Source organism: Ictidomys tridecemlineatus, chromosome 7, assembly GCF_052094955.1.
Source record: "Ictidomys tridecemlineatus isolate mIctTri1 chromosome 7, mIctTri1.hap1, whole genome shotgun sequence".
Lineage (NCBI taxonomy): Eukaryota > Metazoa > Chordata > Mammalia > Rodentia > Sciuridae > Ictidomys > Ictidomys tridecemlineatus.
Window position 1 is genome coordinate 167179297 of NC_135483.1, and position 23545 is coordinate 167202841.

Consider the following 23545-nt stretch of genomic DNA (forward strand, 5'->3'; position numbering starts at 1 on the left):
TTTTTTTTTTTCCTCAGGAATTAGTGTTTTTTTTTTTTTTTTAACGTTACTACAAACTCCCAAGACCGATCCTACTTCCACAAACAAATCAAAACGCAAGATCCTTGTGATCCGCGGAAATGACGCCACGCGCTGAAAGTTGTCTGTGGGTTCCGAGGCGGGGCGGGGCGGGGTGGGCGCGGACGTCAGCACGTCGGCCTTCTCTTCTCACGCCCAGCTTGAAGATTGACAAGAGCGCCCGGGCTGGCGCCCGCCGCGCAGTACTCCCCCAGGAGCCTGGTCGACTGCGGCTGCGCAGGTATGCTGGGGCGTGGCTTCTAGTCATCCGCCCCTGCCTAGCCTGAGCGACCATTGAAGAGCGGCAGCCGGAGGGCCGGGTAAATCCCTAGCGCCCGGAATGATTAGCCCAGGGCCGCCCCGCCCCGGCTCCTCCCGCCCTCGCGCCCCGCCTCCCTCGCCTGCCCGGCTGCGGGGTGACACTGGGCTTCACCCTGGGAAGGGGGCGAGGGCAGCAAGAGAGACGGCGGCCGGGTGGCGGCGACTGGCACCCTGTGTGAGCGCAGGGAGGGGAAAGGGGAGATTGGGAAGAGGGAGCCGCGCGGTGTGAATGGGAGGGGTGCTTGGTAGCGGAGGGACGGTAGAGCGAGGGGCGGCGGTGAGGGGGCCAGGCTGTCCCGGGCGTGTCCTGCTGTAGTCCGGCTGGCATCGGTTGCGGGTCGGGGGACGCCAAGCTGGCGTTGCCCCATTTCTAAAGCTTTTCTTGGCAGCTTTGGCATATCTTAAGTTTGCCTCTGTTTGGGTTGTCTGGGATGCGGGGAGGAAATTTAAAGATCCCCGTAACACTTGGAGGCTTTCCCGGGATCTTTTCCTAGCTGTGTGTGCGTGCTCCACTCTTCTTCCTGGATGGAGAGGTAGAGTGGCCAGGTGGACAGGTTGACTTTCACTCTCTGAAGATTGTTAAAACAAACAAACCAAATTCCTCCCGCCCTCCCCCACGCCCTGCCCTGCAACGCAACAAACATTCCCAACAACTTTAAGAAGCACACTAGAAATTTCTGAGAGATTTTATGTGTTTGAAATATGTGCTTTGGCTCGTTTGCAAGAGGCCCTGGTTCCATCCCCAGCACCGGGTTTGGGGGCGGTGGGAGATGGCTTTGTCCTTACGTTTATAAAATGTATGTGAATGAAAAGGGAGACTTGCACGTATTCTTAATGCATTTTTGGGTGTTCTTACTCATAAATATGCTCTAGATTCTAGGACTTAATATTGATATTATATATTTTGTTAATTGCTGTGTTTTCCTGAATCTAAAGTGTCTATGAAATCTAAAAAGTGTAAAAGTTTATTCCATTGATGATGTCAACTCAAGCAGATAAATCCCTTGTTTCTGACAAGTCTAGATTCTTTTTTAAAAATACGACCTCTTTTGAACCAACCCTTGGACTTTTTTTTTCTTTCACAGATTTATTTAATTGCCTAGCTACCACTGATGAGGATATACTGGAGTAACCACTGAAACTGCCTTTTGTTGACCAGAGAGTCCAATTGTTTCACTTATTTTTGTTTGCTCTACTGCTGTGAGCTTTACTGTAACGACTGAGAAACTTGGAAAATAAAATGAACTTGCTGAGGTCTTGAACATAATTTTTTGAGGAAAATAAAAGTGCCAGAGTGAAAGCCAGAATGGCATCCAGAGAGAGACTCTTTGAACTTTGGATGCTTTATTGTACAAAGGTAACTGCTTTCTTTTTTATTTCTATTTTAAAAATAATTCACTATAAAATTTTGTAACCAGACTTTATTTAATGGATAATAGGGTATTTATTCATTCAAATGACCCCAAACTAAAAACATGTAAGGGATTTTCCATTTCCCACTCTTCAGGTTTGAATACATACATAATATTGACAGACTATAGAGTCTTTTATTTGACTCTTGTCTTCAGTTATTTCAAAATTGTATAAGTCAAATTATTCTCTTAAGAGGAAAAAAATAAAACCAACCTTTTCTTACTGAAGGTTGAATCCAGGGGCACTTTACCATTGGACTACATCCTCAGCCCTTTTTTAATTTGGGAAGGGTTTCCCTGAGTTGTTCAGACTGGGCTGGAACTTGTGATCCTCCAGTTTCAGTCTCCAGTGTAGCTGGGATGACATTTGCCCTTATGCCTGGCTAAAAAGTTTTTATTTTTGTTTATGCTTTTTTTTTTCTCCTACACGTGGGAGTAGGATAGAGCCTTTTTCGTGAGGAGGGCATTAAGCATTTTTCTTATAGCTAACCTTTTAAGTTGTATGTAAAGGTTATTGATTACTATGTTAACACTTGAGAGCCTTGTCTCAGTTGCTCTTCACTACAATTCTGGGAGGTTGATTTATAATTATCCACTTTTACTGCTGAGAAAACTGATGCAGGAGTGAACCTGAAACACAGTAGTGCCTGACTCATGTCCATGCTTTTAACTATTGTGGCTGCCTTAACATTTTTATTTTTGTTATTCAAAAAATAATTTCCTTTTTCTTCTTTGTCTTTATGTGTATTTTTACATGATAGCTTTGATTTTATCTTTGATTTTAGGTTATTGAGAAGAGTGTATCATAAAAACACATTTTTAAGTATCTACTCTGAAGATACTGACAAGGGTCAGAGAAACATCCCTAATCTATTTAAGTTAATTTAGGTCTGGGTAGTGAAGTTCTCAAGTTATAGCATTTATTTTCAGCATTATCCCTTTAGCCTCCTTTCTTATGCTTTCAGCTCTTCAAAATATTTTTTTAACTTCTTGGTTTGATAGGTATTATAATTATTAAATGACATACCTTGACATGTTTAATATAAATTTTTAAAATAGCTTTTAGTCTTCTGTACTTTAATGCCAGAAATATCTTTTTAAAAATAGACAATTCTTCCAATAATAAATTAATCCAAATCATCAGACTTTTGAAAATAGTAACTAACACATGTTGGCCAAAAATTTAAATGAAATTTTAATATGAATGTCTAGTAATTTAAAAACAATTTATTAAAAAGATAAGCTTTCATTGTTTTCAGAATAACAAAAGGTAAATGAGGTTAAATGGTTTTATTAATAAATTATATTGTTTTTGTGTAGATTTAATATTTAAGTGACACAGTGCTTGTTGAAAAGATAGTGTATGTAGTTCCTTTATGCATACACTGAATTTTATTCTTAGTGACTTTTTTTTGGGTACCGGGGATTGAACTCGGGGGCACTTGACCACTGAGCCACATCTCCAGCCCTATTTTGTATTTTATTTAGAGACAGGGTTCCACCGAGTTGCTTAGCACCTGGCTTTTGGTGAGGTTGACTTTGAACTCGAGATCCTCCTGCCTCAGCCTCCCTAGCCTCTAGGATTACAGGTGTGCCCCCGACTCTTAGTGACTTTTATATAAAAATTATGAACCATTAAATTCATTTTAAATTTTCTGTTCTTAATAATGAAGGGTCCCCATGGTCAATATTATTTTATTTTTTGCTGAGGTAGAGATTGAACTCAACTCTACTTTGTGCCAGGCAAACACTCTTATCATTGAGCTATTGTTTCCAGCCCCCTATGGTCAAATTTTGAAACCTGTTTTTTCTTGAATAGGAAGATAAATTCTTTTTTTATGTTTAAGATTAAGTCCTGTGTAGCCAGGTGCAGTGGTGCATGCCTGTAATTCTAGTGACTCATGAGGCTGAGGCAGGATGATTTTGCTAGTTCGAGATCAACCTGAACAACTTAGTGAGACTCTAAGGACTTAGCAAGACCCTGTCTCAAAATAAAAAATAAAAAGGGTTGGGTATGTAGCTCAGTTGTTAAGAGCCTCTGGGTTCAATCTCCTTTACAAAAGAAAAAAAATTATGGCATATACTTAATAAGACATATTTTTTCAGTTGTTTTCAAAGAATATTTAAAATCATGTTTCATCATTTTATAGATAATGTATTTATTAGATAATAACTTTTTCTTCTGAAGGCACTTTGAATAAGATACCTACCAAATCCAGCAAATAGATTTAATTCTTCTTCCTAATGAGGATGATCACTGAATACTTAGTTCTTTGGATTTTCTAGCTATAATTGTTCCTAGTAGTTAGCTCCTCAGAAATCACCTGACTTTTCCTCCTCCAACAAACTTTTAAGCCTTTTTCTGTTTGCTTTTTACAGTTTTGATGAGCTTTCACATGACTTCAGGACTGCTCAGATCTTTTCGTAAAAATGTTTTCTGTAACTTAGTTCTTAGAATTTCTTAGACTTTTTTGTGGGCTTATAATTGTGAAGTCTAATTTTGATTCTGCTGCTATTCTCTTTTGTGACCTTGAGCAAGACTTACCTCTTTGAGTCTCAGTTTTCTTATTTGTTGAGTAAGAGTGTGTATACAGGGAGAATGTTTTGTCTTACTTCTTAGTTAAGATTTTTTGGGAGTTCATAACCCACTTGAATCAAACTGTGAAATATGATATATTAAGAACTATGTAATATTTTGAGCGACCAACAATAAAAAAAAAGATTTTTGTTTGTTTTGACTTCTGAGGGATAGGTAGGATTTTTTTTTCTTTCTTATTCTGTAGCTTGTTGTATAAAACCTTTTAGTTGTCCTTTCTTAAGTTTTCATTATGGAAAATTTCAAGCATACACAAAGTAGAGAAGAAGGGTTAACTGTTTTGTATCTGTCACCTTGTTTCAACAATGATAAGTTTGATAAGTTTGTATTCAGTCATTTTTCATCTCTGTAACCTTTCATTTCACCTGTATCTATCCTGAATCATTTTAAAGCAAATCCCAATTTGTGATCTTACCCATAGTTAATCTGCAATACAGTATTTTTTTGGTATTAGGTATTGAGCCCAGGGATCCTTAATCACTGAGCCACATCCTCAGCCCTTTTTTTATTTTCCATTTTGAGATAGGGTGTCGCTATGTTTCCCAGGGCCTCACTGTGTTGCTGAGCCTGGCCATGTTGGTGATCTTGGCTTTCAACTTGTGATCTCCTGCCTCAGCCTCCCAGAGCTTCTGGGATTATAGACCTATACCACCAAACCTGGTCCAACACAGTAATTCTTTAAATTATCAAATTTGTGATCATGTACTAACTTTTCTGCAAGTGTAATAATATTCTTATTTTCCCACTGTTTAACTTAACATTTATTTATTTATGTATTAATTTTTTTAAATTATTGGTTGACCTTTATTTAATTACTTATATGTGGTGCAAAGAATCGAACCCAGGGCCTTGCACGTGCTAGGCGAGCGCTCTACCACTGAGCCACAACCCCAGCCCTAACTTAATATTTAAATAAAGTATAAACATTGTATTTTGTTGAAAATATCTGTGAAACTTTTAAATGTACAGGTTCCTCCTTACCAGACTTTCTTCCTTGCTGTTTGTTGAAGAAACTTTTTTTTTTTCAAATTACAAAGACAATTTATTTCTGTAATACAGAGAATACAACACATTCAAATAAAGCAAAAATAAAAATCAAATATAATTTCATGAAATGAATTAGAAACTGAATATAGGCATAAAACATTATTCCTATATCATAGAACATATTGTTTAAGGGTAAGAGATTAATATAACCACAAAGAATAATTAAGGACATGATGTCAGAGGACAGATTTCCATAAGTGAGATAGAGTAATACAGACAGTGGGACAATTCATTCAATACTGATATTTAATGAAGAATATCCTGAGATCTGAAGAATAGATGTTAAACTCCTAATAGGGAAAAAGCACCCAAAAGCTAGTGATAACAGGTGTGAAGATTTGAGAATAAACATGGAAAGTTTCAGGACCTGAAAATAGATGCATTGCTATTAAGTGAATTGTGTTCCCCTCAAATTTATATGTTGAAATTCTAACCCTCTTATAACTCAGAAATAGGACTATATTTGGATATAGGCCTCTTTATTTTATTTTTTTCTTAAAATTTAGATTTTAAATTAATAGAGACTGACAGTAGTAACCATTAAAAACCAACACGTTGACCAAAAAAAAAAGAAACCAGGTTTTTGACCTCAGAGTTTTCTAAACTCTGTTTTGTTTTTGCTAGTTGACTTTCCTTGATTTTAGTTCTCTCTGCTGATGTTTGTAGACTGGCTAATATAATAGTTAACTGATTCAGGTTCTATAATAGATATAGAAGGCAGTCACCAGTGATTTTTGCCTAACTGTATTATTTCATTAGGATTTTGCAAAACTATATTCTTTTCATTTATTAGAACACACAGAAATATTCCTTCATCAGTTATTGATACATTTTCTTAAAGGGAAGGCAGGCTTATAGCATAAATGTTTGATTTTTAAAAAAAATTTTCAGAACAATGATTTGATTTGCTAGCATCCTGCCAAGTTGTTTTTTCTTTAGTATCAAATTTATTTTTTTCTTTTTCATATTTTAATTGGTGCAATTTGTACATAATGATGAGATTTGTTGTTACATATTTATACATGCACACCATATAACAATATAATTTGGCTAATATAATTCTCTAGAACTTTTTCTCTCTCAAGTTCATCATTAATTATTAAAATTTAAACAATGTCTACTATTGTACTGCCTTACTTTGTTTGTTTTTTTACATAAGACATCACATACAAACTTGACTAAAGACAACTTTGAAGATTTATCAAGTTTTGGTTCAGAATAGTAAGGTTAAGGTATCTTCCATTTTGCCACAGAGCTGACCTTGGCACAAGTAGTCCATAGTGTGTCAGTAATGGGTTAATATTAAAGTTTCATGATAGTGTTTTTATGGAATGCAATGTTTTGGAAGTTGTTACTGAACATTATAAAAGTTTAGTAGGTTTTGTAGGTAGTAGGACTTCCTCAGAAATATCCCTTGTGTAATACTGCTTTCTCAAAAGAATGCTAATGGGAAATAAGTATGTCTTCTGCCTATTAGTCTGGGTGTGATGTAAACCTAAATACTCTTGATCAAAATCCTTTAAATCAAATTAAAAGAAATTACTAGATTCAGTTTTTAGAAGATAGATCTTAACATATTAAACTTAATATTTGAAAAGAATTTAGGTAAAAACCTGTGCAATTTTTCTTATTTTAAGTTGACAAATAATGTATGTGTTTATGGGGTACGGTGTGATGTTTTGATATAGACATACTTGGTGGAATGATTAAATCAAGCTGATTAGCATATCTATTACCTGACTTTTTTTGTGGTGTACAGTTTCTTTTGTTAGCCAACTTTTCAGTATGATTTTTTCCCCCTTTGTCCTTTTAGGAATAGGATTAGAAACATTAATCTTCATAATAGATTGTTAACCTTATGTAGTTATCACATAATATATATAAGCAGAATGATTTTGGATTATCTAAGGCTTCTTTCCTCTAAAGATTCATCGCTAGTGTCTAAGACTACTGATTAAAATTATGTAGTCTGAACTTACTTGCTTCCAGATGGTCATCCCCACCCAGGGTCAAGGATTTGATTAACAGTGCATTTCATATAGCTCTTATAAGTTAAAAATTATTTTGAAAAGGTTTAATCTGGTATCTGGATTTTAGTTCAGTAGTTAACAGCTAGCTGTTAAATGTTTTGTTACATTTAACAAGTATAGAAGTATAGAAGGCAAAATTACTTAATGTCTAAAGATTTTAGTTTATGTAATATATAGTAGGTATCATGTCTACTGTCTTTTGACAATATTTCGGCACTTAGCATGCTTAACGTAAGGCAGACAAATAAACAAAAATAGAGAACAACTTTATACCAGCTTTTGGAATTATGTACCTTTTTGGAAGTCATGGATTTTCACAGAAAGACATATATATCATAAACCCTATCTCATCTGTTGCCCTCAGATAGGTTTAAAGATGTATATCTATTAGAAATTTAGTCTTTATGGCAATGCTGCAGTTGGTCACCAGAATATATATGAGGGAAATTGAAGTTTTCAAATTCTTAGGGATGAAGAATTTTTGGATATCAAATTTTTAGGTGTTTCCAATTAAGGTATTTTTTGTTGTGTCTGGTTTAAAGTATCGAATGCATTAAAACTGAGTAAAAAGATGCAAAATGACTTAAAAGTGTGGCATTATGAAATATGGCAATGGGGTTGAAATTCGGGGTTCATTAGTGGTTTTTTTTTTTTTTTTTAAATTCAATTTACACTGAAAATTCTGCAGAGCTAACAGGAGTGGAGTCAGGATTTAATTCCAATTACGCTTCTGGTTTTAGTGACCTGAAAGGAGATTACCTAGTTTCTTTATATATTAGTTTTCTCATCTGTTAAATGGAAAAAAAAAAGCCCCCCAAACCACTATTGTACACATCAAAGTTGTTGAGAAAAAATTGATTGTACGTAGATGTACCTTAAGAGTAAGAAATATATGAGGCTGGGGTTGTGGTTCAGCTGTAGAGTGCTTGCCTAGCACATGTGAAGCCCTGGGTTCGATCCTCAGCACTACATAAAAATAAATAAAATAAAGGTATCATGTCCAAATACAACTAAAAAATAAATATTAAAAAAGAGTAAGAAATGTAAACATGTAATCTTTATTTGTATTCTTCAAGTATACATTTGTGTCTGGAATATTATTCCCAGACACTTCCATTTGTCCTATATATTGTATGATAACTGAGGGTTGTATTCTCATCTTTTTATTAATAATAATGAAACTGTGTTTATGAATGTCTTAAATAATTTTTCATTTGTACTTATTTAGTCTTGCATTCAAGCAGAGTGCTTAATTATCTTGAATACTTATTTGAGTTTTTTTCTTCCCTCTATAATTCGAGTTTGTTTTGGACCTTGGTGATGCTCCATTTCCTGCTGTTGGCCTTTGTCCTTCTAAATCTGGAATATGACTGAAATAAATTGTTTTGCAGTGAGCTCAGAGTAAACTTCCTTTTCAGAATAAAAGTTTTTCTTTATAATCAAAATAGAATTTAGAGATATTTTATTCAGGTAAAAAGGAAAACACCTCTTGTACATATTTGGAAAAAATGGAATGAATGCTCTTCTAATGAGAAAATTGACAATTTATATTAGTACAGTATTGGTTGTAATTCTACATAAAGCTCTTAGTATGATGGACCAATACATGTCTACCCCTAAAATTGAAGCTTAATTGAATCTATATTAAGTCTCTAACATGTTCAAAGTATTGCAATGGCTCTTGATTTTTTATGGCTTAATGACCTTATAAGGAAGGAAATATTCTTTGACTTAAAAAAAAACACAACATGATTATTAAAAGCCTTTAGTGGATACTAATATGTGTTTGTTTTTAGAAGATGGACGTCAAAACAAGAAAGAGTATATTTTATATCAGTAGACCTGGGAATAGCCCTTGGGAAATAAATGTTGCTTTTGTGATTTGACTTAAGCATTTTACTAGTACTCTAAAAGTTGTTAAGATGCAAGATTTTTTTTCTTTTCTTTTGATTATCATAATCTAAATTTTTCTGGTAGAAGGTAGAATTGGTAGCATTTAATTTGTGTACCTCTAGCATAATTTGTAAATGTAGAAGAGTCTAAATAATTTCCAGGTGTTTTTTGAAACTGATATTTGGACATTCCATTCACAATGTTAGCTAGTACAAGACCACAAAGCTTTCAGGTAAGAATTTATGTGGGGTAGAAATACTGCACATATGGGTTTTGGAGTTTAAAAAGGAAGTCTGTGCTGGAAATAAAGATTTGAGAGTTGCCATATTGGCAGTTATTTGTGTGTAAGAAGAAAGTAAGGTAAAAGGAAGTCCTAGAGAACATTATCATTTAAGAGGGTAGAGAATGAGTCTAAAACTCTCATATCTTAGGCATGTAGTAAATATCATATATATATTTTTTCTGTTTTTAAAAAAAGATGATACAGGAAGAAGTGTTTGTAAGGAGTTTGAATGGAAAGAGAATTAAAAGTGACTGGTAGCCAAGTGTGGTGGCAGACCCCCTGTAATCCTAGAAGTTTGGGGGCTGAGGCAGGAGGATCAGGAGTTCAAAGTCAGCAAAAGTGAGGTGCTGTGCAACTCAATGAGACTCTATCTTTAAATAAAATACAAAACCTGAATTCAATCTCTGGTACTCCCATCTCTCCCCCCACCCCACCCCAAAATAAAAATGGGACAAGTATCCAATATACTACATTCTGCTTTCTTTTTTTCTTTTTTTCTTTTTTTTGAGAGAGAGAGAGAGAGAGAAATAATTTTTTTAATATTTATTTTTTTAGTTTTCGGTGGACACAACATCTTTATTTTATTTTTATGTGGTGCTGAGGATCGAACCCAGCACCCCACGCATGCCAGGCGAGTGCACTATTACTTGAGCCACATCCCCAGCCCCTGCTTTCTTTCTTTTTTTTTTTTTTTTAAGAGAGAGTGAGAGGAGAGAGGAGAGAGAGAGAGAGAGAATTTCCAACATTTATTTTTTAGTTCTCGGTGGACACAACATCTTTGTTGGTATGTGGTGCTGAGGATCGAACCCGGGCCGCACGCATGCCAGGCGAGCGCGCTACCACTTGAGCCACATCCCCAGCCCCCTTTTTTTTTCTTTTCTTTTTTTGGTTCTGGGGATAGAACTCAGGGGCACTTGAACACTGAGTCATATCCTCAGCCTTATTTTATATTTTATTTAGAGACAGGGTCCCACTGAGTTGCTTAGTGCCTTGCTTTTGCTGAGGTTAGCTTTGAAGTTGCAGTCCTCCTGCCTCAGTTTCCCGAGTCCCTGGGATTACAGGCATGTGCCATCTTGCCTAGCCCACAGTCTTTTTTCTTGATTACAATTGTTCATATCCCTGCCATATGTAAAATGAACTTTATTTTTATCTTAAGAACTTAAAAGACTCTTATTCAGTAATGCTATCAGTCTTGAAACACAGAATCTTAAGATATATATCACATCTGATTGTTATTTTCTTGATACTAAACACTTTCCATTCTGAAGATACTATTGATATCCCCTACAAACCCAATGTATACTTGTGAAACTGAGAGGAATGCTTCAATATAGACTCTTTAGGTGGGTACAGTGGCACATGCCTGTAATCCCAGCAGCTTATGAGGCTGAGGCAGAAGGATCCCAAAGTCAAAGCCAGCCTTAGCAACTTAGACTCTTTTTCAAAATGAAAAACAAGAAGGGCTGGGGATGTGGCTCATGGTTAAAGTGCCCCTGGTTCAATTCCTGGTACCAAAAACCAAAACAAAACAAAAGTTCTTCAAAAAGGAAGAGTGAAAGTCTTATAAGACATAGTTCATAACTGTTGTGAAAACTGCAAATATTGCCTGCTTCCTCTACCCTTAGTTCCATGATTTAACTCAGTTCTGTTCCTTGGCCATTCTTCTTTATTGCTCTTGGTTCTTTTCTCTTGGAGGTTCTTTTCTTATCATTTTCCTTTTGCTATATATAAATAGGGCATAAATATGATTCTGTGTGTATAAATTTTTAAAGGTTTTTTTTATTAAAGCATTATAATTATACAATTTCAGTTCCTTTTGACGTGGAATTTGATTTCAATCCCTGTCCCCATCCATTCCCCTCTCCCCTCCCCTTATTCTCCTTCCTCCACTCTACTGATTTTCCTCTTAATCTTTTATTTTTTTTTGAATTTATTTGTTCTTTTTAATTACACATGACAGTAGAATGCATTTTGACATTAAACTACATGGAACATAACTTCCTATTCTTGTGGTTGTACTTGATGTGGAGTTACACTAGTTGTGTATTTGTATGTGAATATACTAAAGTTATGTTTGATTCATCTGCTGTCTTTCCTATTCCCACCTGTCCAGTCCTCTGTACCTTCACTCTGCCCTTGCCATTGTGAGTCTGCATCCACCCATATGAGAGAACATTCAGTCTTGGTTTTTTGGGATTCATTTATTTCACTTAGCATGATAGCCTTAGTGCAATCCATTTACTGGCAAATGCCATAATTTCATTCTTTGTGTCTGAGTAATATTCCATTGTGTTTATGTACCACATTTTCTTTATCCATTCACTTTTTGAAGGGTACTTAGGTTAGTTCCGTAGCTTAGCTACTGTGAATTGAGTTCCTATGAACATTGATGTGGCTATGTCACTATAGTATGCTGATTTTAAGTCCTTTGGGTATAAACTGAGGAATGAGATAACTGGTTCAAATGATGGTTCCATTTCAAGTTTTCTGAGGAATCTCCATACTGCTTTCCAGAGTGGTTGCTCCAATTTGCAGTCCCACCAGCAATGGGACTGCATCTTCACCAACATTTATGGTTACTTGTATTCTTAATAATTGCCATTCTGACTAGAGGTGAAATCTCAGTGTAGTTTTAATTTGCATTTCTGTAATGGCTAGTGATGTTGAACATTTTTTTCATATATTGTTGACTGATCATATTTCTTATTCTTTGAAGTGCCTGTTCAGTATCTTTGCCTGTTTATTGATGGAATTATTTATTTATTTTTTGGTGTTAAGTTTTTGAATAATTTGTATATCCTGGAGATTAATGCTCTGAGGTATGGGTGGCAAAAATTTTCTCCCATTCTTGTAGGCTCTCTCTTCATTTTTTAAAAATATTATTTTAGTTGTTAATAGACTTTTATTTTATTTATTTATATGTGGTGCTGAGAATCGAACCCAGTGCCTCACACATGCCAGGCAAGTGCGCTACCATTGAGCCCCAGCCTCATCTCTTCATGTTCTTGATTGTTTCCTTTGCTATGAAGAAGCTTTAGTTTGCTACAATCCTATTTGTTGATTCTTGATTTTACTTCTTGCACTTTAGGAGTCTTGTTGAGGAATTTAGTTCTTAAGCCAACAGGATGAAGATTTGGGCCTACTTTTTCTTCTAGTAGGTACAGGGTCTCTGGTCTAATGCCTACGTTCTTGATCCACTTTGAGTTGAGTTTTGTGCAGATTGAGAGTTAGGGGTTTAATTTCATTTTATTACATATGGATTTTCAGTTTTCCTAGTACCATTTGTCAAAGAGCCTGTCTTTTTTCCAGTGTATGTTTATGGCACCTTTGTCTAGTATGAGATAACTGCATTTGGGTTTGTCACTGTGTTTTATTCTGTATCACTGGTTTTGATGTCTGTTTTGGTCTTTTATTATTTTTGGTTAGTACTTTGTACATACAGGTGAAATTCCCTGTATATTTATATATTCTCATAACATGATTTCTTTAAATTCATTCTGTATTTCCTCCTCTTTCTTGTCCTTTCCCTCCCTCTCAATCTCCTTTATTTACTCCACAATCTTCTGTATATCTTTTTGATATCTGACCACTTCCCCACTTTTCCCTAATTTTGCTCTAGCTTCCACATATGAGAGAAAACATTCAACCTTTGATTTTCTAGTCTGGCTTATTTTTCACATGATCTCCATTTCCATCCTGAAGGGATAATTATTTAAAGTTTATGAAATATTTAAAGTAGCCAGGCTTGGTAGCATATATCTGTAATCTCAGCAACCTGGGAGGCTGAGACTGGAGAATTGCAAGTTCAAAGCCAGTCTCACCAACTAACTGAGGCCTTCAGCAACTTAATTAGACCCTGTCTTAAAATGGTTGTTGCTCAGTGGTTAAGCACCCTGGGTTCAATCCCCAGTATCACCAGAACTAAAAACAAACAAATAAAAAGTAAAATTTGAAATCATTCTTACTAGGTATTCGTATATTCTAAGCCTGCTTCTAATATTCTTTCCTTTATATATGTTAAAATTGCTTTCTGGCTTTTCCTGGATGTGATATACTTTCTTTTTATTAACATATTTGCTTTCATCTAATTGACTATGAATTCACGTATTTCACCTGAGAATATGCTTTTCTAAATAGAATTAGTTTTCCACTTACGTTGTAAGTCCAGATATAGAAAAACAAAGGCAAGCAGGATAGAGAAGTCATAAGTCATCAGGGATGGCTTGGTGAAAGAGGTGGCATTGATCAAGGGAGGGTAGTTATTTATTTATTTTTGGTACTGAGAATTGAACTCAGGGGTGCTTTACCGCTGAGATACGTCCCAAGCTTTTTTTTTTTTTTTTTAAATATTTACTTTTTTCGTTGTAGTTGGACACAATACCTTTATTTTACTTATTTATTTTTATGTGGTGCTGAGGATCAAACCCACGGACTTGCAAGTGCTTGGTGAGCACTCTGTTGCTGAGCCACAACCTCAGCCCTCCCTATCCTGTTTTAAAGAATAATTTTGTTTTGAGTTAGGATCTAACTAAGTTACTTACGGCCTCACTAAGTTGTTGAGGCTGGCCTTGAACTTGAAATGCTCCTGAGTCTTGATCAAATTTTAAAGAATGTATAGTAGCTTAATAGTCACAAAAGGTATTGAGGCAAGCAAAAGACATGACCAAAAAGTATATATAAAAAAAGTGTCTTAGTATAGATTTTTATTTCTGGTAATAAAGTATGCTATGTTTGAACTAATCTTTATTCTGAAATTACTCAGATTTCTTGGTAAAATGAATTATTTTAAAGGCTGTGAAAAACTGGCAGGAGAGGAAAGCATTAGAAAGCAAAATCTTATTAAAGCAGGAACATCAGTAAATGGAAACCATTTTTTGCCTGTTGAATTTGAGCTTTTATTTTCCTGTTTAGGCGTGGCCAGATCAAAGCCAAGAAGCTACCCAGCATGAGAAATGTAGATTTTTCTTTATAATCTCAAGGCTTATTCCTTTGGTATAAAGGTGAACTACAAGTCAACCCACTTCACTCTCTTATTTCCACTTGGGAACTTCCAGAAAAACTGCCTTGAATAAGAATCAACAGGAGACAACAGAAATAGATCAGGGAAACAGGAAAGACTGAATATGTTGATATTGGAATATATAGATTATAAAATTAGTATGAGAACTTTGATTAAAGAATTAAAATCAAACTTGAACAGATTTTTGTGTTTTATAGAAGACAACATTTATTATAAAATATTTCATTATTTAATGGAACAATGAAAAATGCTGGTAGCCTAAATTGCAGTTTGATAGTTTTATTCATGATGTATGGATTGATAATGCATGAATACCTGTTACCTGGTTTTCACATGGATAGACCATGACACATACATTAGCTGTCTCTCTAAGGGGAATTGTAAAATGTATTTTAATTTTAAAGGCTAATTTAAAAAATAATTTAAAAAAGTTATTCTAATTTGTAAGGCTAATTTTTTTTTTTTTTTTTTAAGTGTAAAGCCGGGTAATGCCTCATGCCTGTAATGCTATGACTTGGGAGGCTGAATCAGGAGGATCGCAAGTTCAAGGACCAGTCTGGGCAGCTTAGCAAGACACTGTCTCAAAATAATAAAATAAAACATGTTGGGGATGTAGCTCAGTGGTAAAGTGCCATTGGATTCAATCCTCAGTCCAAAAAAAAATTAATTAATAGTTAAAACCAAAACCTTTCTCAGTAATTTCCAGTAATTGAGAGAACAGAAACAGTAAAGGTAAAGGTTTAATTATGATGTATTTATGTAGACTTAATGCCCAATATACATTCCTTTCAACACACAGATATTTACAAAAAATGAGGATATAATAAACCTTAAAAGAAGTTTCAACAGATTTCAAACAATTGAAATAGTAGAGTATGCTTTTTGGCCAGAATGTTGTTAAGAAATTGATAGCAAGAAGTTTAAAAAGATAAAAATCCTGGAGGTGAGAAATATACTTTAAAAATAAGCCTGATTGAAGAATAGTAGAAAATAAGATTTTTTATATTCAATGATGAAAGTACATTTTAGAACTTGACAGAAGGGTAGCTACTGTATTAGGAATGTTTATGACTTTAAATGTTGGAAATGAAAAAAACTAGTCATTTGTGGCAGTCAGCTTCTAAGATCCCTACGTCTTGTTATTTACAGCCTTGTGTAGCATAGTTCCTTCCTGCATTGTACCCGTGTTGATCTTTGTGATCAAGAGCATTTGGCAACTTACACTATGTTATTTCTGAAATTAGGTTATAAAAGACACTATTGTTTCCCCTCTCATTTTTTTTTTTTCATTTACTCTGGGGAAATTCAGCTGTTCTGTTGTGAGTAGGCTAATGGAGAGAGACCCCTCTTGTGAAGAGCTAATGCTTCTTGCCAGTGAAAACATGAAGCTTTTAAGTGATTCCTCCAATCCAGTCGAGCTTTGATATTACTACATTCTGAATTGACATAGTTATTATAAGGCATTGAAAAAAGCTGAGTCAGTCAGTACCCCTCAATTGAGCTGCCTTAGAATTCCTTCCCCTTAAGAAACAAGGAAATAATATATGTCTGTCATTTTAAGCTGCTAAATTTTAGGGTAATATATTATACAGGAGTAGATAATTAGTATCTCATCCATTTAAGAAGATAAAACAACAAAATAAACCAAAATAAACCAAAGAGTGAAGGAAATTAATATTTTTATGTGAAAATTCTCAAATTTATTGTGTGTTCACTTGTTTTAGGGAATACCTATGTATCAAAAGTGGTGAGTATTAAGGAAGAGATTTAATTTGAATTGCTTACCATTATATTCTGAGGATGAATAGCACAAGTACAATCTGCATCGGGATATGTTCTTAATTAAGAATCTGGAAGCGGGATTGAATGTAACTATCTTTTAGTAGCTAAGTAACTAAACTTGAGATTTAATTAATATTGTTTCTGAGTATGTGGAGATCTTTCTTTTTTGTGGCCTTTAGGACTTTTTTTTAGGTTATATTGAAGCTGGCTGTTTTTTGTTTGTTTTTTTGAAGCTGGCTGTTTTTTTTTTTTTCCTGTACCTTGGATTTACTGATTCTAAATTCCACTTTTATCATTTTTGCCTACTAAACCTCCATTTTATTCATACACAGTTCAAAGGCAGTGTAGGGCAATGGAAAGAGCACTTATTGGGTTCATATATCCTTGCATTTTAATTCCAGCACTGCTAATTGTTAGCTGTATGATTTTGGCCAAGTTATATATCCTTAGACTGGCCCTTTTGTAACATGTAAAATGGGGAGAATGTAAACCTTTTCTGGATAGTCTCAAGGAGTAAATAACGACATATTGCAAAAATGCCTGCTATACCACTTTGTACATGGCAGATGTTTTAACATTTTTAAGTGCTTTTCATCTTAGAAAATGAAACAGTACTATTTCTTTCCTTATATTTTCTCAGATCCTCAGGAGAACTCTGTTTTTGTCAAATACTCAGTAGCCCTGACCTTTAGAATTTGAACCAGATACTGTAGAGTTCCTCAATAAAATATGAAGAGAATTGTGTTAACTTTTTATTGTTGTGGGACTGTTTTGTGTTTAACTTTTACCAAGAAGTAATCCTCTGCTTTTTAGGAAAGATGGGGGTCAGGAAAACCTCCAGATACTTGTATTTCTGGAGTTCTTCTGGGATGGATAAGTGAATAAATTAATAGATGAACGACATTAAAGTTGGAAATGTAAAAAGCAGATAATAAGATTTGAAAAGGGGCTGGAGCTGTGGCTCGCAGGTAGTGCACTTGCCAGGCATGTGTGAGGAACTGGGTTTGATTCTCAACACCCCATATAAATAAATAAAGGTCTGTCAACAACTAAAAAAAAAAAAACTTGAAAAAATTTGTCACAGAAGAATGTTTTTTGTCTGAAATATTTCCATCTTTTGATATCTAGGTGATGATGTAGATAGTAGTAATTTATAAGCTGATTTTGGAATAGTATATTAATAGACAAAAACAAATACACAAAAGGTCAGCAGTCCCTTCATATTCTGGGACATTCTGGGAACATTCTGGTGCTGGGTTCGATCCTCAGTACCATATAAAAATAAATAAATAAAATAAAGGTATTGTCCAATACAACTAAAAAAGAAATTAAAAGAAAAATTTCTGAGGTGTCATATTTTTTCTACTCAGTTTTATTGAGATGTCACTTCAAGTCATAAAATGCATATCTTTAGGACTGCGGTTGTGGCTCAGTGGTAGAGTACTTGCCTTTCATGTGTGAGGCACTGTGTTTGATCCTCAGCACCATGTAAAAATAAATAAATACAATAAAATTATTGTGTCTGTCTATAACTAAAAATTTTTAAAAATGAATATATGTAAAGTGTCAAAGGTGATGAATTTTGATACATACAAATATTTGGGTAACCACTACTTTAATCATTTTTATTCCTGAATGGTATTCTACTCTATTAATATGCCATAATTTATCTATTAATTTGTTGATAGAATTTTTGTTTGCAGCTTTGGAATGTTAAAAATCAAGCTTGTATAAGCATTTTTGTATAGTGTTCTTGTGACTTTTTATTTTATTTATTTTAAAATGTATATATATTTTTAAGTTGTAGTCAGACACAATAACTTTATTTATTTATTTTTATGTGGTGCTAAGTATCTAACACTGCCAGTGCCTTGCACATGCTAGGCAAGAGCTCTACAGCTGAGCCACAACCCCAGCCCATGACTTTTTATTTTTAGGGAAAAGTAATGAAAAGTAGTTGATGGACATTGTCCAACTGTTTTTCAAGTAACCAAACCATTTTATACTCCCACCAGTAATATCTGAAATTTAAAAAGTCACTCCACATCTTCACTAACATATGATATTGTCAGTCTTTTTATTTATTTATTTTTGTCACTTTTTTTTAACTTTTGCCATTTTAGTGGGTGTGTATGCAGTGATATCCCATTTGATTTTTTTAATAAATTTTTTTTTAATGTGGTGCTGAAGATCAAACCCTGTGTCTCACACCTGCTAAGCAAGTACTCTACCACTGAGGCACAATCCCAGAGCCCCTCCCATTTGGTATTTTTTGTACCTTTATTATTTTATTTTTTATGTGGTGCTGAGGATCAAACCCAGTGTCTCACACACAACCCCAGCCCTCCCATTTGATTTTAATTTTTTTTCTCTAGATAACTAATGATATTGAGCACTATTTTGTATGCTCTTTGGCCATTTGTTTCTTCTTTTGTGAAGTGCCCATTTTAAAAGTTGAGTGGTTTGTCCTTTTAAAATTTATTTTTTAGGAGATTGTCATATATTGTTTAAATTCTTTTGAGAGTATTTTGAGCAAGCATATGGCTTATCTTTCCATTTTCTGTTTGTGTGTGTGGTGCCGAAGATTGAACCCAAGACCTCATGCATGTTAGACAAACCTTCTACCACTGAGGTACATCCCAAACCCAGCTTCCCATTTTATTAATGGTGTCTTCTGCTGAGTAGTAGTTTTTACTTATTTATTTATTTATTTGTTTATTCATTCAATTCATTTGTTTTGATGCTGGGGGTTGAGCACACTATCTCTGAGCTACACCTCCAGCCCCTAATTTTAGTTAACACTAATTTTCTTTTTTGGTTCATGATTCTTGTGTCTTAGCTAAGAAATCTTTGTTTATCTCCAGAGGCAAAGGTATCATATTTTTTTCTGAAAAGTTTTAATTTCAGTTTTTATGTTTAGATTAATGTTCCATTTCAAATTTTATTTTATTTACTTTTTGTGGTACTAGGGATTGAACCCAGGAACACATACTACTGAGCTACATTCCCATCCTCTTTTATTTACTTTTATTTTTTGAATTTTTAGAATTGTTTTAAAATTTAATTTTTTTTAACCTGACACTGGGGATGCTGTACTACTAAGCTACATCCCCAGCCCTTTTGATTTTTTATTTAGAGAATAAGGTATTTCAAAGTTCCTGAGGCTGGGCTTGAACTTGATATCCTCTTGTCTCGGCTCCTAAGTAGCTGGGATTACAAGTTTTCAGTTTGATTTTATTTATGCATTTTACACTTCCCTTTAATTCATTAGACAAATATTGAGTACTTTGTACCAGGCACTGTTTTAGGCATGTGGTACCCACTAGCAAGCAAAAAGATAAATATTCTCTGTGAGTATTAAACCTACATCCTAGGGGAAGTGACAAACAATAAACTAATAAATAAGAATTATAGAGTATGATAAAGGACCATGAAATTGGGAAATAGTAGGGCAAGGTAAAGGACAGTGAGAATTTTTGCCACAATTAGAATGTGTCATTTAAAGAATGATTTGAAACTGGGCACAGTGGCACATGCCTGTAATCCCAGCAATTTGGGAGGCTAAAGCAAAAGGATTGCAAGTTTGAGGCTAGCCTCAACCACTTAGTGAGACCCTGTCTCAAAATAAAAAGGGCTGCTGAGGATGTAGCTCAGTGGTTGAGCACCCTGGGTTCAATCCCCAGTACTGCATAAAGAAAGAGTAACTTGAAGGGCCAGAAATGTAACTTAGTGGTAGACATTTTTAATACTTGAGATCTTTGACATGGGAAGCAATTTGAGGGATCATTATACTTAATATACATTTTAAAATAGCACATAGCTCTGCCTGAATACTACTTAGAGATTTCATATTATTGCTTCTTTAGATATCTACTTAATGGGTGTGAAAGCATTACGTTTCCTGAAAAGTATGCCTAATATTCTGATTTTCTTATTTCAGAAAGATCCAGATTACCTGAAGATGTGGTTGGATAACTTTGTTTCTAGCTATGAACAATTCTTAGATGTTGACTTTGAAAAACTGCCTACCAGGTATGTAGAAACACTAATTTCTTATCTTTAGTTCCTGTTCTTTTTTGGTGTGTGTATGTTTGGGTGTAGATGGACATAATACCTTTATTTTTATTTATTTTTGTATGGTGCTAAGGATTGAACTCAGTGCCTCACACATGCCAGGAAGTGCTTTACTACTGACCTACAACCCCAGCCCATCATTTCTGTTTTTTTAAAATATATATATTTTTTAGTTGTAGATGGACACAATACCTTTATTTTGTTTATTTATTTTTATGTGGTGCTGAGGATCGAACCCAGTGCTTCGCACATGCAAGGCAAGCACTCTACCACTGAACTACAATCCCAGCCCCTATTGTTTCTGTTTTAACACAAAAATTTCATCGGTGACATATTACACTCAATTATATTAACACTCTTGATATCCTGATATCTTGCTCTCATCAGACATCCCTAATTGATCACAGCAGTCTTTTTTGATATTAGACCTGGCTTCTAGAAGCCTCTTCTCTGCTTTGGTGAGATACTACCCACTAGGTGTCCCACAGTTCTCTTAATTTCAAACACTCTACCCAATATTAGCACCAGATCTCACAAATTAAGGGCCAAGACCTCATAAAACTGCCCTCATTTTAGATATTAGTCACTAGTCTTAGGGGACACTGGAGCTTCTGACTATAAATTCAGCATTCTTAAATTTTTTTTTGTAATTATAGATGAATAGAGTGCCTTTATTTTATGCTTATTTTTATGTGATGCTAAGAATCAAACCCAGTGCCTCACACATGCTAGGCAAGCACTCTGCCTCTGAGCTATAACCTCACTTTGTTTTAGTCTTGCATCACTGTGACCAAAATACCTGACAGGAACAACTTAGAAGAGGGAAAATATATTTGGAACTCATAGTTTCAGAGGTCTCAGTCCATTGACAGCTGAGTCCACTGTCCTGGGCCCAAGGTGAGACAGTTCATCATGGCTAAAGGGCAGGGTAGCTCACTTTTTGGTGGCCAGGAGGAGTCTGTAGAATGAAATGGGAGCCAAATCTCATAATTCCGCCTTCCCTCTTTCTCTCCCTCCCTTCCTTCCTTCTTCCTTCCCTCCCTCCATCCCTCCCTTCTCTTCTTTCTTTCCCTTCCTTTTCTTCTTCCCTTCTTTCCCTTCCTTCCTTCCCTTCTTTCCTTCCTTCCTTCCTACCCTCTCTTCCTTCTCTCCATTTCCTTCCTTCCTTTCCTCCCTTCCCTCCCTTCCTTTCCTCCCTTCCCTCCCTTCCTTCCTTTCCTTCCTTCCTCTCTCTATAATGCTGGGAATCAAACCAAGAGCCTTGTGTATGCTAGTAAGTACTCTACCCCCCAGCTGTAGCCCTAGTCCTAGGGGCCAAATCATGAAGTACCATGCGTGCAATACTGATGTATTTGATTTTATTGTTGTTATGAATAATAAGAATGCGATTAAAAACTTTACTGTGTGAGAATACCACAATCAACTTTGTTTTCAAAAGTCACTTTGGTGGCATATTATAGAGGTTGATTTGGTGAGGTTTGAGACTTGAAGGAAAGAGGTAATTATGATAATACAGAGAAGAAACCTTAGAGCTTGGCATCAAGACATGGAACTCAAGAAAATTAAGATTATACAAAGAAATCATTTATCATTTATTATTTATAAAAATTCACAATTTATTATTTATAAATTCATCCACTGCATGATTTTGTTTTCATTTGAATATTATGTGTGATAGGTTTATAAAGGCTGAAAAATAGTAAATCTTAAGATGTCTTCAAAATAAGGTTATGCAGTTTTTCTACCAATAAAAGAATATTCTTATTGTTCGTGCTTATAAGTACTTTTGTTTTTAAGAACTGGGAATGTAGCTCAGTGGTAGAGTCCTTGTCCAGCATGTGCAAGGCCCTGGGTTTAGCCCCAGAACTGAAAAAAAGAAAGTAAAAAAGAGTAGCATTTTTATTTTAATAATTTTCAGCTCACTTTAAATCATGGACATAGGTTTTTATACAGTTAGGTAGGATTTGGGCTTTTGAATATTTGGAATTTTGGAATGAGGCTTTTCAAGTTTCTAAAGGAGGCTGCTATTTATTCATAACATGTCTTTATTTATTTATTTATTTATTTATTTACTTATTTATTGGCAGATCATTTCCAAAAGCATGATGTATACTTGTATACATTGTGTTTAACTAAAGATATGGAATGCTAAGAGCATTGCTCTATTTATAATGTGATTGGTTTATTTGAAATTGTGTCTTACATTTGTGTCAAAAAGCTGAATGATGAATGTAGAGGCTTTTTAAAAAAAGTTTTTTTTTTTATACTTATAGATGGACAGCATGCCTTTATTTGTCTAGTTTTTTATGCGGTGCTAAGGATCAAATCTTGTACATGCTAGGCAAGTGCTCTGTCACTGAGCTATGTCTCCAGCCCAAATTTAGAGTTTATTGATACAAAACATTCAAAATTTGAAGTGTAGAATAAAATAAAGTCATCTTAAAGTAGGAAACTCATTTAATAAAATAAAATAAATTAATAAAATAAAATTGAATAAAACTCATTTAAAAGTAAATTCACTATAGAATTTTTGAGTTAGAAAATTTATAATGTAACATAGGGAATGCCTTTACCATTATTACATAAAGCTTTGAAAAAACTTTAAGGCAGTCTTTTTTATTTTTTTGGTACCAGGAATTGAACTCAGGGGCACTTGATCACTGAGCCATATCCCCAGGCCTATGACAGGGTCTCACTGAGTTGCTTAGCACCTCACAAAATTGCTGAGGTTGGCTTTGAACTCATGATCCTCCTGCCTTCACCTCCCAAGCTGCTGGGATTACAGGCATGCGCCACTGTGCCTAGCAAGGCAGTCGTCTTGAAATGTTAGACGGAATCATTTGCAACTGTTTATAGTAGGTATTCACTAGCCACACACAGAGAACAGATTTTCAGAGCATAGAATTTCTAGAGGTGGGAAAATGCTTCCAGGTTCTTAAATGCTCATCATATTAGGAGTGCAAACAAAAATTTCAATTTTGTAAGTCATGTTCTAACCCAGTACTAATTTTATAATTAAAGCTAATTTTA

At 34.9% G+C, this 23545-nt stretch overlaps 1 protein-coding gene across 10 annotated transcripts in view; it reads left to right on the forward strand.

The window, feature by feature from the left end:
- Positions 1-266: 266 nt before the first annotated feature.
- Nbeal1 (neurobeachin like 1) overlaps positions 267-23545 on the forward strand; it is a 185907-nt gene continuing 162628 nt past the window's right edge. For 9 of the 10 annotated variants that reach the window (XR_013424260.1, XM_021735694.3, XM_040294731.2 and 6 more), the window contains exons 1-3: positions 391-553; positions 1464-1735; positions 20382-20473. Coding sequence is in view for 9 of the 10 variants with exons in the window: in XM_021735694.3 (XP_021591369.2) it covers positions 1685-1735; positions 20382-20473 (143 nt within the window). In the remaining variant the exon portion in view is untranslated. The other variant, XM_040294730.2, reaches the window with a different exon arrangement.